Source organism: Emydura macquarii, unplaced genomic scaffold (assembly GCF_026122565.2).
Source record: "Emydura macquarii macquarii isolate MOO-44397 ecotype Brisbane River unplaced genomic scaffold, CSIRO-AGI_Emac_v2 contig_1477, whole genome shotgun sequence".
Lineage (NCBI taxonomy): Eukaryota > Metazoa > Chordata > Testudines > Chelidae > Emydura > Emydura macquarii.
In genome coordinates, this window is record NW_027131614.1 from 1,383,382 (window position 1) to 1,399,396 (window position 16,015).

Sequence of the window (16,015 nt, forward strand, 5' to 3'; positions counted from 1 at the left end):
TGACCTCTAATGGAATGGTGAGAATGGTGTCCATAGATTGGTGCATGGGGGAGTAGTCTCCTTGTAGCTGTAGTTTTAGACAGTGGAAGTGGGGTGAGTGAAGGCCGTCTGACATACTGCTATGTGGCTGAGGAGGGAAAGGCAAGTTCTGGCTAAGACCGAGGGGTTGGATATCACTGAAGCTATCAGGTCCAGTAGACTCCAGAACCTGTCTTTCGGCCGGCAAGCATGTGCAGAGGCCATGCTGATGTCTGCTCTGATGAACTCCAGGGATCACATAGGTTGCAAAATTCATTTTTCAACATTCACACTCACCCCTAGGGAGGAGAGGAGTAGAAGTAGCTGGGACATCGATTCCTGAGCTTCCTTCCAAGATCGTGTTGCTAGCCAGTCATCCAGATAAGGGAAAACAAGGACTCCTTTTCATTGCATCCTCTAAGTTCACTGCCCCTGGATTCTAGCAGCCACTGAGTTTTAGCAATTTGCTATGACACCTCCTTCATCTAGTGGCAGTTGCTGGAGGTACTGACCCCATTTGATAGAAAATTTTATATATAATTCTCTCTCTAATTTTAATCGTACATTACATATATCTGATTCATGCTGACCTTTTCCTTAATCAATCCGTACACCATATAACTAATCCTTCCTTAGAACATCAAACTGTTAACAATAAAAAAAACAAAAAAAACATAATAAATCCTCACCTCCAGCTCCTTTTCATCAAAATACTGTAGCCACTGAAGGGGAACAACTTCATTAAACCCATCAAGGAAAGCTTTGGTTTGATCTCTTACTCCCCGAGAAAAACGCCACTCTGCCATTAGGCTGGGGAAAAAAAGAAAAAATATTTAGAGAAAAGAACTAATGTGTTGGGAAGGATACCCCTTCTATACATATTAGGGTCTGAGTCTGCTCTCTCTCTAACACTGGTGTAACTCCACAGACTACAATGGAGTTACTAGTGATTTACAGCAGTATAACATAGCAGAATCATGTCCATATTGTTATAACACTAACTTCAGAGCAGTATCTTGATCTTGAGTTTCTTTCCCTATCCAAATACATTCTGTATATTACTGCTGACCTATCAATGTTTCAACGCTGTGCTGCCACCCTTCAGGATGAAAACTCTTAATAGAAAGGAACACTATCAATCTGTTTAGGGACAACATTTGAGCTACCTTAAAATTACTATAATTTTGATGTGTAGATAGGAAGAGTCTCCATTCATTTTAAAAATATACTTTTTTTCCAAAAAGTATTATAGGCAGATTAATAGTCCCTCTGAAGTTCAGGCTGCCCAATTTCTCATTATAAGACACTGTTTTCAGTTGCTTTTAACTTAAGCAAGCATTAGACATCTTCCATTCAGGATGTCTATCTCAGGCTGGTGTTTTTGTTTTTTGTTGTATACCGGAGAAGCAATTTCAACTGAAATGGTTTATCCTTTTCCAAATGCAAAGATTATGGGAAAATACATTGTTTAGCTCATGTTTATAAAAAAATCATACAACCATTTCACTGAGAAACTCTAGTGACTCCAATCTTTGGAGCAGGGACTTTATATTTGGGAGGGGTGAAATCACTCCAGTGTCAGATGCGACTTTTGCCATCCCCATGAAAATCTGCCTAATTTAGGCCAAATTAAGAGCCTCTAAAAATCTCAATTCACACAGGCTCAGAGACTTGTTAGAGAGTTTGACAGAAAAAAAATCTCTGAAGATTGTCTTCCCTGAGTGTGCTCCAGAACATTTATGCTCCAGTGTGCTGACTGGACTTTACATGCATCACCCCCACACAGCAGCTCAGTGTATTCTGGTCCAGGACTACAGAACTGAGCAGGATTTTCCTTGAAACTGCTCCTCCCCGCTGCTGTGGGTCGCCGTTGAGTTGAGCACAGGAACTGATTCTCCTGTGCTCTCAGCTCTTCCTGTGTTGGCATCCAGATAGTAAGACAGAGAATGAGATAACAACTACACTGGAACGTTGTATTTGGGGAGTAAGAGGATGGATGGACAAGGAGAGGAGCTGCAGGACACGGGTGGCACAGCAGCAGAGAAAGGAAGACACGAATCTGTGTGGGGGAGCGGATGGGGCAAATAGGTGTAGAGGAGGAGAGGGATGTGAGTTAAAATATGGGAGGTTTATTAGAAGTGGGGGGAGAAAGATTGGATAGGATCAGAGGGGGAGAAGGGCAGGAACTGAGATGGGGTAGATAAGAGCAGAAGGACAGGGAAGGGTTACAGGGGCAGAAGGGCTTATAATCACTGGAGCACACTGCTCCATTAAACCTGAAATTGAATCCAGGGATGTTCAAGTCTTTATATTCCTTTTCTGTCCAAGAACAGCTGTGAAACCAGTCAAAATGTGTCTGCCCCCCACTTGAATTTGAAACCCTAAAGTGTTTTTAACCTATTTTAATGTCATTTGTATACAGTTCATATTACACACCCAGACACTCTATATACCACTCAGGTCATGAGTCAATAGAAAATTAAATACAAAACACAAAATATGCTATTTGTAAGACATACAAAATTATCACATGTGAACTCTTCATTCTAGTAATGCTCTCCAAGACTGCATAAAGAAGAAGGTGGAGAAAGCGAATATTAGAATGGCATTTGCTTCATTAAATATATATGGAAAAATATTAATAAGTTTGCCAAATAAAGACAAACTAAAGCAACAGAGGAAAATAAAAAAATATTTATCATGCTCTTAAACTCCTATAACTGCCTACCCAATGTATTCTTCTTTGTTCTCCTCTGTTACTAAGATATTTGAGCCTCCTGATTTCAGTTCATGAGAAGTAACTTTTCCCAAAAGCTCCATGTCAACACAAAAGTACATTTCTAAATTACACTCTTCAATGTTGTTGTCCCTGAGAAAGAAACAAGCAAAAGAAAAATCAAACAAATATAAACACTTAATTATTTTTAAACTATAAATATCTGAAAAAAATCTACAAACCTTATCCAAATTAGGGAATTATAAAATTCAGTATCAATAGATTCCAAATCTTTAATAGTGAGTTTCTTACTTAGCATGCGCTTGTAGAATGGCAGAGAAAAACCAGTGTCAATAAATTTGCCATGAAACAATGCCTGTAGAGGGGAGGGAAAAAAAGTTTAAATGACAATTGCTTCAACTTGTTTTTGCATGGCTCAAGTAATCGTTTCCTAAAGAAGTTACCTAAATAGGGGATAAAAAAATTGCCCACTAGGAGTAGTACTTAGATGCATCAAAAGAAAGACATACAAAATGGCAAGTATAAAGAAACCAATATAATTGATAGATACTTGGTCTAGCACTGAGTCTTTATAATTACATACATACGAAAACAATCTAACAATTTCAAACGTAACAGTAAGCCTGACAGAATAAAATCTAACATTTTTTCCCAAGCTGTATGGGCATGTGTGTAAACAAACTGTCACTTGATGCTCCTAGGGTACTACTGCCATATCCAGAAAAAAATTATTAATATCACAGCATGCAGAAAAGATTTTTAAAACTCATTCACTGAAATGCTCCTGGAAGAGACTCCTTATGAGTCCATTAAACAGACTTAGAAAATATGACTCTTTGTTTGCAATCTTTTTACTTTGATTGAAATCCCTATTGCCTGTGTGTATGCGTACACGTGCACAAAACAGGCTCTGCTCTGGTTATTAATACTATTTGTTCTTTACACGGCAGTAACACCCATAACGTGCTAAGCACTTCCCAAACATAAGTAAACACAATCTCCTGAGAACCCGTTGGTTTGTTCATGATTAATTTTCCCCTTTTTTCCCCTTTTTACATTTTGCTTTGACCATCAATCTCATTTTTGTTCATTTCTCAGATCTACGTTATACAATAGGATTGTGAACTGTTGCTTATATTTACTTGGCACTGATAGAATGCTCTTAAAAAAATAAAAAGCAGTTGGGATTTAATTATTGATGAATATCAATAAAAAAGTTTATGACCAAGTGGTGAGGAGCTCTTTAGACCTGACAGAAGGCTAGAAACTACATTTCAACTTACCCAGACTTTTAGAAAGTATTTATTCTAATATTATATGCCGGAGAAGTCAAGTTTTGATGAATGACATTTCACTACTCACATCAAATAGATTTTGATAACAGATTACTTATTTTTAAATGTCAGTTCTTATCACCACCTAGTTTCTTTTTATTTTCCCTTCCTACAGTCTACCAATGATCCTCACCTTATTATCCCTAATATCTCTTCTCACAAATGTCTGCACTTCTTCCATACTGACTCTTGTGTTTGAAGTGACCTTCAAAAATGGCATACTCTACTGTTACCTCATTCAAATCACGTCTAACAAAATACTTTGCAACACCACGTACCAAACCAGGAATGTTTAATTTCATAAAAAAACTAACAACTAAATAAACGGTCATCTTTGAATGGGACTGGTTACCTCATATTTCCCTCTATAAGACACGGTTTTAGTTATTTTAACTTTGCCAAACTAACTGTTTGGGCTGATATTTTCCATGCTGGGTGTCTGCCTCAGTTTGAATTTTATTGAAAAGTTTCAGCCAACACAGTTCAACCGTTTCAGGGAATGAGGTTAGGAAAAACATCTTGTTACATAATGTTAAATTTCTGGCAAACTCTTCTTTGAAAAGTTCTCTGACCCCCATTCTTTGAAGCAGGCACTTTAAAATTTACCACGGCTATTGTTTTGCGATGTGCTTTCTGCTATTCCTGTGAAAATCTACCCAAATTTGGTCAAGTTACAAGCCCCCGAAAAATCTCATTTAGCATATGCTTGGCACAAACTTCTCTGAATGAAGCAGCTAAAACTTCTGAAGATTCTGTTCTTAGTGAGCATGCTCCATTCTCTCATAACTCTTACAGGTGACTGGACTGTGCATGTGCCATCTCTACAGAGTGAATGAGCATGATCCATACGCTCGCAGCTCCTACAACCAGGCTGCAGTCCAGAGATACCAAACTTGCTCAGATTTTTAGGGATGTTTATGAAAAAAAATTAGGCAGGAATCACGGAGGTTTGGACCAGCAGAAAGTGCCAAAGGTGCTAAGCCAAATATAGATGAGAGTTTGAGGGTAGCAACTTGAACACTTGCTTTGCATTTTGGATGCTCTTCTGCACATGTCAGAGTACTAACAGTGGTAAAAACTAAAGTTATTTAGTAACATTAAAAGCCATGACCAGGTCAAACGATGATACTGGCTGTACCCTCACTCCTTTGCAAGCACCTCACAGGTTGCTTACTTCGCCTTTTGCAGGTATGCCTTGTCCAGAGTTTTTAAGTAACAGGATTGTCCAAGTGTGTCCACTTCGATGGTCACCAGTGATTCCAAATCTTTATCACCAAGAATTGGTCTGAACTCAGTTTGAGTCTTGCGCACAAGATAATACACACTCAATCAGAATTACAAGGATTGTTTTCATTACCCTAGCCAGAACACTTGGCCATGGGCAAAGCAGTACTGTATTCTACTGTAGGTCACATGTGGTGCACTTCAGAACAGATAGTGCCATGTGAATGGGAGAGACAGACTCTGAAAGAGATTCTAATTCTGAGGAGAGGAGACTGAGATGGTGTCGGAAATGAGGGTATGTCTACGCTGCCGGGGCTGCAGGGATCAATGCAGTGGCGCTCTCCGGTCGACTCAATTAGTCCATCTCCCCAAAAGAAGTAAAGTTGCGTCAACAGGAGGGCGTCTCCCATCGATGCAGCGCCGTGAAGGCACTACGGTACGTCAATGTAAATCCGTCAACAGGAGATACTCAAGGTACATTAAGTAACTTGCATATCTCCCGTCAACCACCGCTGCCAATGTAGACCAGCCCTGTGAATGGGAATGGGACCAAGAGACAATGGTAGGGAAAAGCCAGAAGTGGGACAGGGACTTGGAAGACATGGGACAGAAGGGTTCCAGCATAAGGGAAATACACATAAAGGTCTGTGATTACTAGGACACAGTCCCTTCCACAGCCTAGAATGGAAGCCAAGTTTCCTGAGTCTCACGTCTCACCACTAGTACATCTGTCTCTCTCTAGTGTTACTGCACATAAAGGAAGAAAACCTACTACTGCTATCAGTTATAGCCTTACCTCAAGTAGCAGAGGTCTTTGTGGTGAATCTAAAGATTCCAGACCTGCTGATGACTCATATAAGTGTCAGTATGATGCCAGATGGAATTTGTTTGTTTTTTTATTTGCTTTTTTGAAAACCTAAGAAATTACACGCCCTCCTGCCTCCGCACCAAAAAAAAAAAAAAAAAATCCTATGTTGAAAGAATGCTAAGGTTGCAAAGTCAAGCCCTCAAAATTTAGGAAATGCCAGAATTAAGATTTCCTGTGCAAATTTAATTCAGCTCCCTGGTGCATATGTATTATGTTACAGTTTTTAAATACACATTACTTTTTTCCACAGGATCCCTGCCTCATTTACAGAATGGGTAGTTATTCAACAATTATTTTTACCCTCCACATGCATTGCATGACCCTTTGCCTTATTTACGAACCACCACTCAAACCCTGTACAGAATACAAAAAACAAATTTACTTACTATTAACTAATGTTCTTCGAGATGTGTTGCTCATATCCATTCCACCATAGGTGTTTGCACGCCTCCATGCACGGTTATCCGGAACTTTTTTCCCCTTAGCAGATCCCCTAGGGTCGGCTCCGGCACCCCCTGTAGTCCCATGCACATGCTGCAGTATATGAGGCGCTGCGGGCCCTACGCCCCCTCAGTCCCTTCTTTCTGCCAACTCTGGCAGCGGGGACAAGGGGTGAGTTGTGGAATGGACATGAGCAACACATCTCGAAGAACATCAGTTACTGGTAAGTAACCTTGTTTTCTTCTTCGAGTGCTTGCTCATGTCCATTCCACTATAGGTGACTAACAAGCAATAACTTTGGAGGTGGGTTTGAGTTACCGGTGAGCTGCCCTCAGCACCACTCTGCAAAATCCCACATTCTCTCTCGCCTGCTGGATGATGGCATAGTGGGATGTGAAGGTTTACACCGATGACCGATGGTAGCTTTGCAGATGTCCTGCAGGGGCACTCTCTCCAAGAAGGCTATAAATGAGGCTTGAGCTCTGGTTGGCTGCGCTGTGATGGTTCCCGGAAGCGGCACCTTCACCTGCTCATAGTAGGACTTGATGCATGATGTAATCCACAAGGAGATGAGCTGGGTGGAGACAGGTGAGCCTTTCATCCGGTCGGCCACTGCGACAAAGAGCTGCGTCGATTTCCAGAATGGCTTTGTGTGCTCTATGTAGAAGGCCAGGACTCGTCTCACGTCCAGCAAATGCCATCTCCTCTCCTCCTCCGAACCGTGAGATATGGGAAAAAACACAGGGAGAAAGATATCTTGATTACAATGAAATTGGGAAACCACCTTGGGTAGGAGGCCGGATGCAGCCTCAGCTGAACCTTGTCCTTATAGAATACCATATAAGGGGGCTCCAAGGTCAAGGCCCTAATTTCAGAGATCGTCCTGGCTGAGGTAATGGCCACCAGGAAGGCTACCTTCCATGAAAGGATGAGCAGAGGGCATGAAGCCATGGATTCAAAGAGGGGCCTCATGAGTCTCGAGAGGACCAGGTTGAGATCCCAGGGAGGCACCGGGTCATGGACCTGCGGATAAACCCTCTTCACCCCCTTGAGGAACCTGACCGACATGGCATGGGAGAACAGCGATCTCCCCTCTAGCGGCTGATGGAAGGCTGAAATGGCCACCAGGTGAACCTTTAATGAGGCCAGTGCCAGACCTTGGAGCTTTAGCTGGAGCAGGTACTCCAGGATCACTTGTATATGTGAGAGGCTGGGCGGAATACCCCAGGAGTCCACCCAACAAGTAAACCGCCTCCACTTGGCCCGATACATGACCTGTGTAGAAGGCTTCCTTCTGCCAAACGGGACTTGCTGGACCTGCACCGAGCAGGCTCTCTCTCCCTCCGTCAGACACAGAGCCTCCAGGCCATGAGGTACAGGGAGTCCAGGTCCGGGTGCAACAAGCGAAGGTGGTCCTGGGATAGAAGGTCGTGTCGCCTCGGGAGCTCCAGGGGTGAGGCGATCGAAAGGTCCAGAAGCATGCTGAACCAGTGCTGTCTTGGCCAGGCCGGAGCAACGAGTATAACGTTCGCCCTGTCCCTCTTTATTTTCAGCAGGACCTTGGGTAGGAGCGGAATGGGCGGAAACGCATACATGGGAGTCCCCACCCAGTCCATGAGAAATGAGTCAGAAATCGACCCAGTCTCATGACCCTGGAGCGAGCAGAACCACGGACACTTCATGTTCCAGGCCGACACAAATAGGTCCAGTTGGGGAACGCCCCACTTCTGGAAGATCATGGCCACCACCTCTGTGTCACCCCAGTCGTGGCGGGGTAGAAACGAACTGCTGAGGCGATCCGCCTCGTCGTTCCTCACTCCCAGGAGATGAGAGGCAGTCAAGTGGGAATCGTGCTTCATGGCAAAGTCCCACAGACGGATAACTTCCTCGCAGAGGGCCGAGGAGTGCGCTCCCCCTGCCTGTTTATGTAAAATATGGCTGTGGTGTTGTCCGTCAGCACCTGCACCACTCTGCCTGTCAGGAATCGGAGGAACACCTTGCATGCTAGGCGAATGGCCCTCAGCTCCTTCACATTGATGTGCAGGCGCCTCTCTTCCCCCGACCACAGCCCCTGAGTGCCTAGGTTGGCGCTGATGTGGGCTCCCCATCCTACGTCCAAAGTGTCAAAAATTAGGGTGACCGACGGAACCAGTGCCCTGAACGGAACGCCCTTCATCACTGCCCTGGGAGTCTGCCACCAGTTTAGGGAGGCTAAGATGGGCAGGGGAACTGTGACTACCCAGTCCAATGGGTGTCTGCTCGGCACATATACTGAGGCCAACCACACCTGAAATGGTCTGAGTCTCTGGTAAACTAGTCTCACTACGTACGTGCAGGCCGCCATGTAGCCTAACAGCTGTAGGCAGTTCTTGGCTGTTGTCGTGGGGCATCGGTGCAGCTGGGAGATGACAGAGACCATCGCCTCAAAACGTGGCTGAGGCAGGAAGGCTCTGGCCTAGGAAGCATCCAGGGTGGCCCCAATTAATTCTATACGTTGCACTGGGGTTATTGTGGACTTCTGTTCGTTTATGAGCAGTCCCAGCCTGCTGCAGGTGGAGCACGGAGATGCAGGCGCCAGAGTGGACTTAACAGGCTGTGGCTGGTGCATCTCCCGACTCAGCCCCAGCCGCGCAGGCAGTGCAGGAGAGTCCTGGCGCTCGGTGCCCTGGCGCTTTCTTTTCTTCGGCACCGGGAACTGGCAGCGGCGGGTCGACTGCTAGCAACGTTGTGGACACCACCAGCAGAGCCATGGCCTCTGCAATTGCCATGCGGCGGTGCTCGTGCCTGCAGTCTTCTGGGCTGTCCCAGGAGGTGCCGGTGGAGCGTTCCACACCAAGGTGATGCTCGGTGCCGCATGGGAACGCACTGGTTCAGATTCCGGGCAGAGGGCAGCTTCCATTAAGATGGGCTTCAGCCGGATGTCCCTCTCCTTCTGAGTTCGCGGCTTGAAGGCCTTACGTATTTCACACTTATCACGGCAAAGCGATTGTGGGGGTCACTCACCGGCAAGGGTTTGCCACAAGCGGCACAGGCTTTAAAACCTGGAGACCCAGGCATGGCCCGACTTTAAGCCCCTAAGGGCACTTATCTATTCTAAACTATCTACAGTTAATAACTAATTAACTCTAAATACTTAACTCCTAACAACAAGAAACAGTTCAAACGGGGAATGCTATTTGCTAGAAGGCAAGAGGCAAGATGTTCCAGTAACCGTCATGGGCGGAAAGAAGGAACTGAGGGACCGCAGGGTCGGTGGCGCCTCATATACCGCAGCATGAGCACGGTACTCTAAGGGGCGCCTAGGCCGACCCTACAGGGTCTGCTAAGGGGAAAAAAGTTCAGGGAACCAATGCATGGCGGCGTGCACTCACCTATATTGGAATGGATATGAGCAATCACTCGAAGTAGAATCTACTTTATTAGATAGGAAAGATAACTATTAATAAGCATAGGCCCTAGTTCACGTTTTATTGTTTTATATGCAATCATCTCTTTCCTTCATTCACATTTGTTTCTATTTGAATCTATTCTTTCCTAAATCAATTTCCTTACGTTTTGCTATTATAGTGCTGTGAGTGATACAGGATTATTGAGCTAAGATAAATCTGGTAAACTGGGGTACACTTTTTCCTTTGGGAACAGAAGATCTGGGATTTCTGTGGGTATTCCGTAACCAGGGACTGGATACCATAGGGTGACATTTTGAAGAGACTGGAATCTTAGGCAAAGGTAAGGCTGGTACAGCCCAGAGAAAAGTGCTTGAGTGGCTTACAGGCTGGTTGTGTTAAGGAGCTAACACCCAGCTGGTACAAGCAGGACTCCCTCACACTGGAAGTAGGCGGCAACAAGGTAACTCACAGCCTTAAGTGCCCCAAGAGGCATCACAATCACCCTTTCTTTTCCTGAAATCCCCTGCCTCATTCACTACATACCTTCAGACTTCTGAAACAAATGAGTCAGGAGTCCCACAAACAATAGCCTCATGTACTATAAAACCCTGATTCATCCCCATAGCACTGTCTAATCCTGTGCCGCGAATGAGGTAAGGATCCTGTAGAAAAAAGTAGCATGTCATCATGTAATTATCATAATACATATGCACAATGGCACTGAATTAGACATTTTTAAATCAGCAGGTCTAAATAATTTGCATTGAAGAGTTTTAAAAGAACTGTCTAAGAGCTTGCTGGACCGTAAATGCTGACTTTCAATAAGTCTTGGAACACTGGGGCATTCCAAAAGATTGGAAGAAAGCTAATTTTATGAAAATATTTTAAAAGAGTAAATGGGAAGACCTGGGTAATTATATGCCTGTCAGTCTGACGACGAACCTGGGCAAAATAATGAAGCAGCCGTTATCTGACTTGATTAATACAGAATTACAGGAGGGCAAATAGAATTAATGCCTTCAACCTAGGTTTATGGAAAATAGATTGTCAAACTAACTTCATTTTTTTAAAGAAGATTACTAGTTTAGCTGATAAAGGTCACTGATGTAATACATTTAGATTCCTGTAAAGCATTTGATTTGGCAACACATAGCCATTTGATTAAAAAATTAGAATGATATTAAATTAACATGGCACATAAAATGAATTAAAAACTTGCTAAGTGATCTCAAAAGATAATTTCGAATGAGCAATCATTGAGCCAGTATGTTCTAGTGGGGGCCTGCAAGGATCTGTTCTTTGTCTTATGCTACTGAACATTTTTATCAATAACCTGAAAGAAAACAAAATTACTACTGATAAAATTTGCAGATGACGCAAAAATTGGGGGAGTGGGAAAGAATGAGGAGGACAGGTCACTAATACAGAGTGATCTGGATCGTTTAGTAAGCTGGTAGCAAGCAATATGCATTTTAAATCCACTAAATGTAAATGTATACAGCTAGGAACAAAGAATGTAGATAGACCATACTTACAGGATGGGGGACTCTAATCTGGGAAGCACTGTCTCTGAAAAAGATTTGTGGATTATGATGGATAATCAGCGGAACATGGGCTTCCAGAGCAACATTGTGGCTAAAAGGGCTAATCTGATCCATGGATGAATAAACAGGGAAATCTCAAGTAGGAGCAGAGAGATTATTTTAGCTCTATATTGGCACTGCTGAAATACTGTGTCCAGTTCTGATGTCCACAATTCAAGAAGGATGTTGATAAATTGGAGAGGGTTCAGAGAAGAGCCATGAGAATGATTAAAAGATTAGAAAGCCTGCCCTATAGTGATAAATATAAGGAGTTCAATTATTTAGTTTAACAAAGACAAGATTAAGGGGTGACTTGATTACAGTCTCGAAGTACCTACATGGGGAATAAATATTTAATTATGGGCTCTTCAGTCTAGCAGAGAAGGTATAACACATTTTAATGGCTGGAAATTGAAGCTACACAAACACAGATCAGAAATATGGCATACATTTTTAATAGTGAGGGTAATTAACCACTGCAACAATTTACAGGTCATGATGGATTCTCCATCACTGAGAATTCTGAAATCAAGACTGGAAGTTTTTCCTAAAGATATGCTTTAGAAATCATTTTGGGCAAGTTCTATGGCTGTTACACAGGTCAGACCATATGAACACAGTGGTCCCATGTGGTGTTGGAATCTATGAAACCATGAAAATTAAGTTTGCACAACCAATCTTAATTTTGGCATTTTCTAATTTTTGAGTGCTTGACTTTGCAACCATAATATTTTACAAGTGTTTTTGGATGGAATTAAAAAAAACCCTAAACTAAACTAAAAACAAAAATTCCACCATGTGGAATCAGATTAACCCCTATGTCAGTTCATCAATTGGGTTCAGACCTTTAGATCAACAGCAGACCTCTTCCACTTGAGCTAAAGGAACAACAGATAAAGAATAAACAGTTGCTTACTGATATGCACAGTTTGCCAGAGGGTTTCACAGATATTTGCTGATACCAGGGAAATGTATGATTCAGGACTCTGGGTTCAATTCAAGGGTCTGGAAGGCAGTGCATCTAGTGTTACATAAACTTCCACCCATGTGCTCCACCCTGTCCCTTCCCAGCAGAAGAAATGGTGGTGATGTGGAAATGAGGGCATGTCGATAGAGGGGAAGGATCATGGCAGAGTGGGACTCAGTTACAGCTAAATTTTCACTGACATTAGGTACATAAGAGACCTTGTGCCAGTGGAATGTATTAAAACTATCCTTTTAATTTAAGGAGAGTGTGGGTGACTGAGAATAAAGAGGTGGTGTGATCAGCTCCCTATCATCCCCCACTCTCCAGTACACCTAAACTTTGTCCAGGTTCAGTGAGGAATCAAGGTGGAGATGATTTACAATGTACATTAAACAATACTTCAATAGTTTCTGACTAGTCTTTTGTAAAAATTAAAATTAATGTGTACTTTTGCTGTAGCCTACATAGGTTGGAGAGTCTTTCTATGAAAAATTTGGACAGATTTTTCAAGAAGATACTTATTTAGACAGCCAAATGAGGTATATGGAAGAAAAAAAACAAACAACATTCTGCATCAAATACTTAGACTAACATTTTGACACTAGAGAATTCTCTTCTGCTCACAAAATTTATGATCATCCTCAGGAATCTTATGAATGTAAGAGACTTTTATTGTTAACAAATTATCCTGGATCAACAGCCTTACATACTTAAGTCCTCTATTTAGCAAGTGCTGAAACAATCTTGGGGAAAAATGTAAAACACAAAAATATATTTTATTGTTTCTGTAACAAATTTCAAATTAACCAAAACAACAAAAATAAAAAACTTTCAATTAAACTTACCATAGCAATAAAGCGCCCAATGAAGCAGAAATATGAAAGATGATCTGGATTAATTGTTGATGCTGGATTTATCTGCAGACAGTAGTTGCTCTTGCCAGCATACTCAAATAGACAGTACATAGGGTTTAGAACTTCATGGGAAAGCAAGAAAAACCATTCTCTAAACAAAATAAAAAACAAAAAAGAGAGGACCCATAACAAATACAGATTTTTTTCACAACTTCCTTGAAATGGATAAGCAAAATGGTCTAAACACGGGTAAACCAACAAAAATATTGTTCACACTGTTGTATTAGAAAGAACATGATACATGGCATATGTACTACAAACAAAAAAGGCAATACAAATTTAAGATTAGAAAGTCAAGCTCTCAAAAGTTAGGAAATGTCAGAATTAACGTTCCTGTGCAGCCTTAATTCAGCTCACTTCTGAGTCTGAATTACGATGGAATTTTTAATGACATTACTACATATTATATTTTTCCCCACAGGACCACTGCTTCAACCAGTGCACTGGGTGGATGGTGCTTATCAAATGAGCAAATATTCAATATTTCATTTTTCCTCATCATTCAATGTGTGGCCCCATGCCTTATTTACTGCACACCATTCAAACGCTGTTCTGAATACAGATGAATCCTTGGTGTTCATCATTACAGTATCTGAGTATTACAAGAACATTAATAAATTTATCTTCACAATATCTTGCGGCATAAGGTGGTATTATTGCTCCTATTTTAAAGATTGTGATCTGAGGCACAGTGACATTAAAAGTCAAAAGTGTACACTTTGGGTATACAATCTGAGATGCCAACAGCCTGATATTCAGAGTACTTAATAGCACTTTATTTGTCCTGACAACCACTCCCTTTGATCCCAGTTGCTACTGTATGCACTCAGCACTTCTCACATGGAGCGCCCAGAAAAAGGAGGGACACACAATTAATTGCCACCTGTGAAAAGCTCAGTCTAATTCCATGGCAGAATCAGGAAGAGAACCCCATTTCTGAATATTATTTTTGACATTTCCTAAATTTCTAAGCACTTGACTTCAGAACCTTAATCTTCTTTTAAAACAGGAAATTACATTAAAAAGCCTAAATTTGTAAAAAAGCCAATTGAAACCAAACCAAACAGTAATCCCACCTCTAGAACCAGATGGGCCACCTATGGGTGGTCAGGAGTGTTGGAATCTTCAGATCCACAGCAGAGAGTCTCTGAGCTAAGAGAATAACCGGTAGCAAAAGTATGCTGTTTTCCTCTATGTGGATCAGCCACTGAAGAGGAATGAGACACACACTTTGCCTGTGAGTTTCACAGCTACTGAGACTCAAGAAACCTCAGTTGTAATTCCATGTTCTAGAAGGGCATGTAGGGTTACAGACCTTTTTGCCCCTGCCCCTACCCAGTCTGCCCATTCTTTCCAACCCCTAGCATCTCATTGCCCCCACCATTCTGCTCGCTTCAGTTCCTTTCTGCCCTACTCCTATCAACTTCCAGCCTGTCTCCCTAGTTCCTGTTTCTAACCTCTGTGCATTTAAGTAGACCTGCTTCTTCCTCCTCCTCCATACTGCCTGAATATCAACAAGTGGAGCACTGAGAGCACAGGAAAAATACTTCCTGTTCTCATTTAAGACATCATAGTAACACGCAGCTGCCAGAACGAGGAATTGCAGGGAAAGGAGAGGTTACTCACCTTGTGCGGTAACTGGAGTTCTTTAAAACATGTGTCCCTGTGGCTGCTCCACTTTATGTACATGTGTGCCCTGGGCCTTTGATTGAAGATTTTTGGTAGCAGTGCCTATTCTGCCTGCACATATGATTCTGTCCGCACGTATGTCCTGTACCAAAGCTATATAGGGCTTCACAGGCAAGCCGCCCTCAGTGCCTTCTCTGCTGCAAAGCCCACAGAGGCAGCACCAAAACAGAAGGGAGGAGTGTAGGTAGCAGAGCACTCACAGGGATAGAGATCTCAAAGAATTCCAGTTACTGCCAAAGGTTAGTCACCACTCCTTCTTCGCTGAGTAGCATCCATGTGGGTACTCCACTTTACGTCACTCCCTAGCAGTAACCTTTTAAGGAGATGGGAGTTTTGGAACAGAGTCTGAAGAAAGAACTGCATTGCCTTCTGCTATATCTGATCTTGCAGCGTCAATTAGGACATAGTGGTTGGAAACATGTGCACAGAGGACCACACAGATGCCCTGCAGATATCAGTAACTGGAATATCTTTGAGTACTGATACAGACATAGCGGTAGAGTGTGCAGTCACTCTTAGGAGAAGTGTAACCTCAGTGAAACCATAGCAGCAATAATACATCCAGAGATCCATTTAGAAAGTCTGAATGGAGACGTGTCAAAGGGAGCACTTATCTGCAGTAGAAACAAAGTCCAGAAGGTGAACAGTTTGGCTGATATGAAATTCAGAGGACAGTCTAGGTAAGAACTTTGGATGAAGTCATAAAGATACTTTCTCATTGGAGAATAAGGTACAGGGAGGATTTGCCATTAGAGTTCTCATCTCCCCAACCCTTCACGTAGAAGTGATGGTCACCAAGGTGGTCATCTTCATAGACAGAAGTAGCAGTAAACACATAGCTAATGGCTCAG

The 16,015-nt window shown here is 42.5% G+C and overlaps 1 protein-coding gene across 2 annotated transcripts in view; it reads right to left on the reverse strand.

Moving 5' to 3' along the window:
• WWP1 (WW domain containing E3 ubiquitin protein ligase 1) overlaps nt 1-16,015 on the reverse strand; it is a 157,707-nt gene that overhangs the window by 33,324 nt on the left and 108,368 nt on the right. For both annotated transcript variants that reach the window (XM_067553523.1, XM_067553522.1), the window contains exons 17-20: nt 13,407-13,566; nt 2,977-3,110; nt 2,747-2,887; nt 708-828 (exon numbers count right to left, since the gene is read on the reverse strand). In XM_067553523.1, the coding sequence (XP_067409624.1) occupies nt 708-828; nt 2,747-2,887; nt 2,977-3,110; nt 13,407-13,566 (556 nt within the window). The remainder of the gene's footprint in view (nt 1-707; nt 829-2,746; nt 2,888-2,976; nt 3,111-13,406; nt 13,567-16,015) is intronic.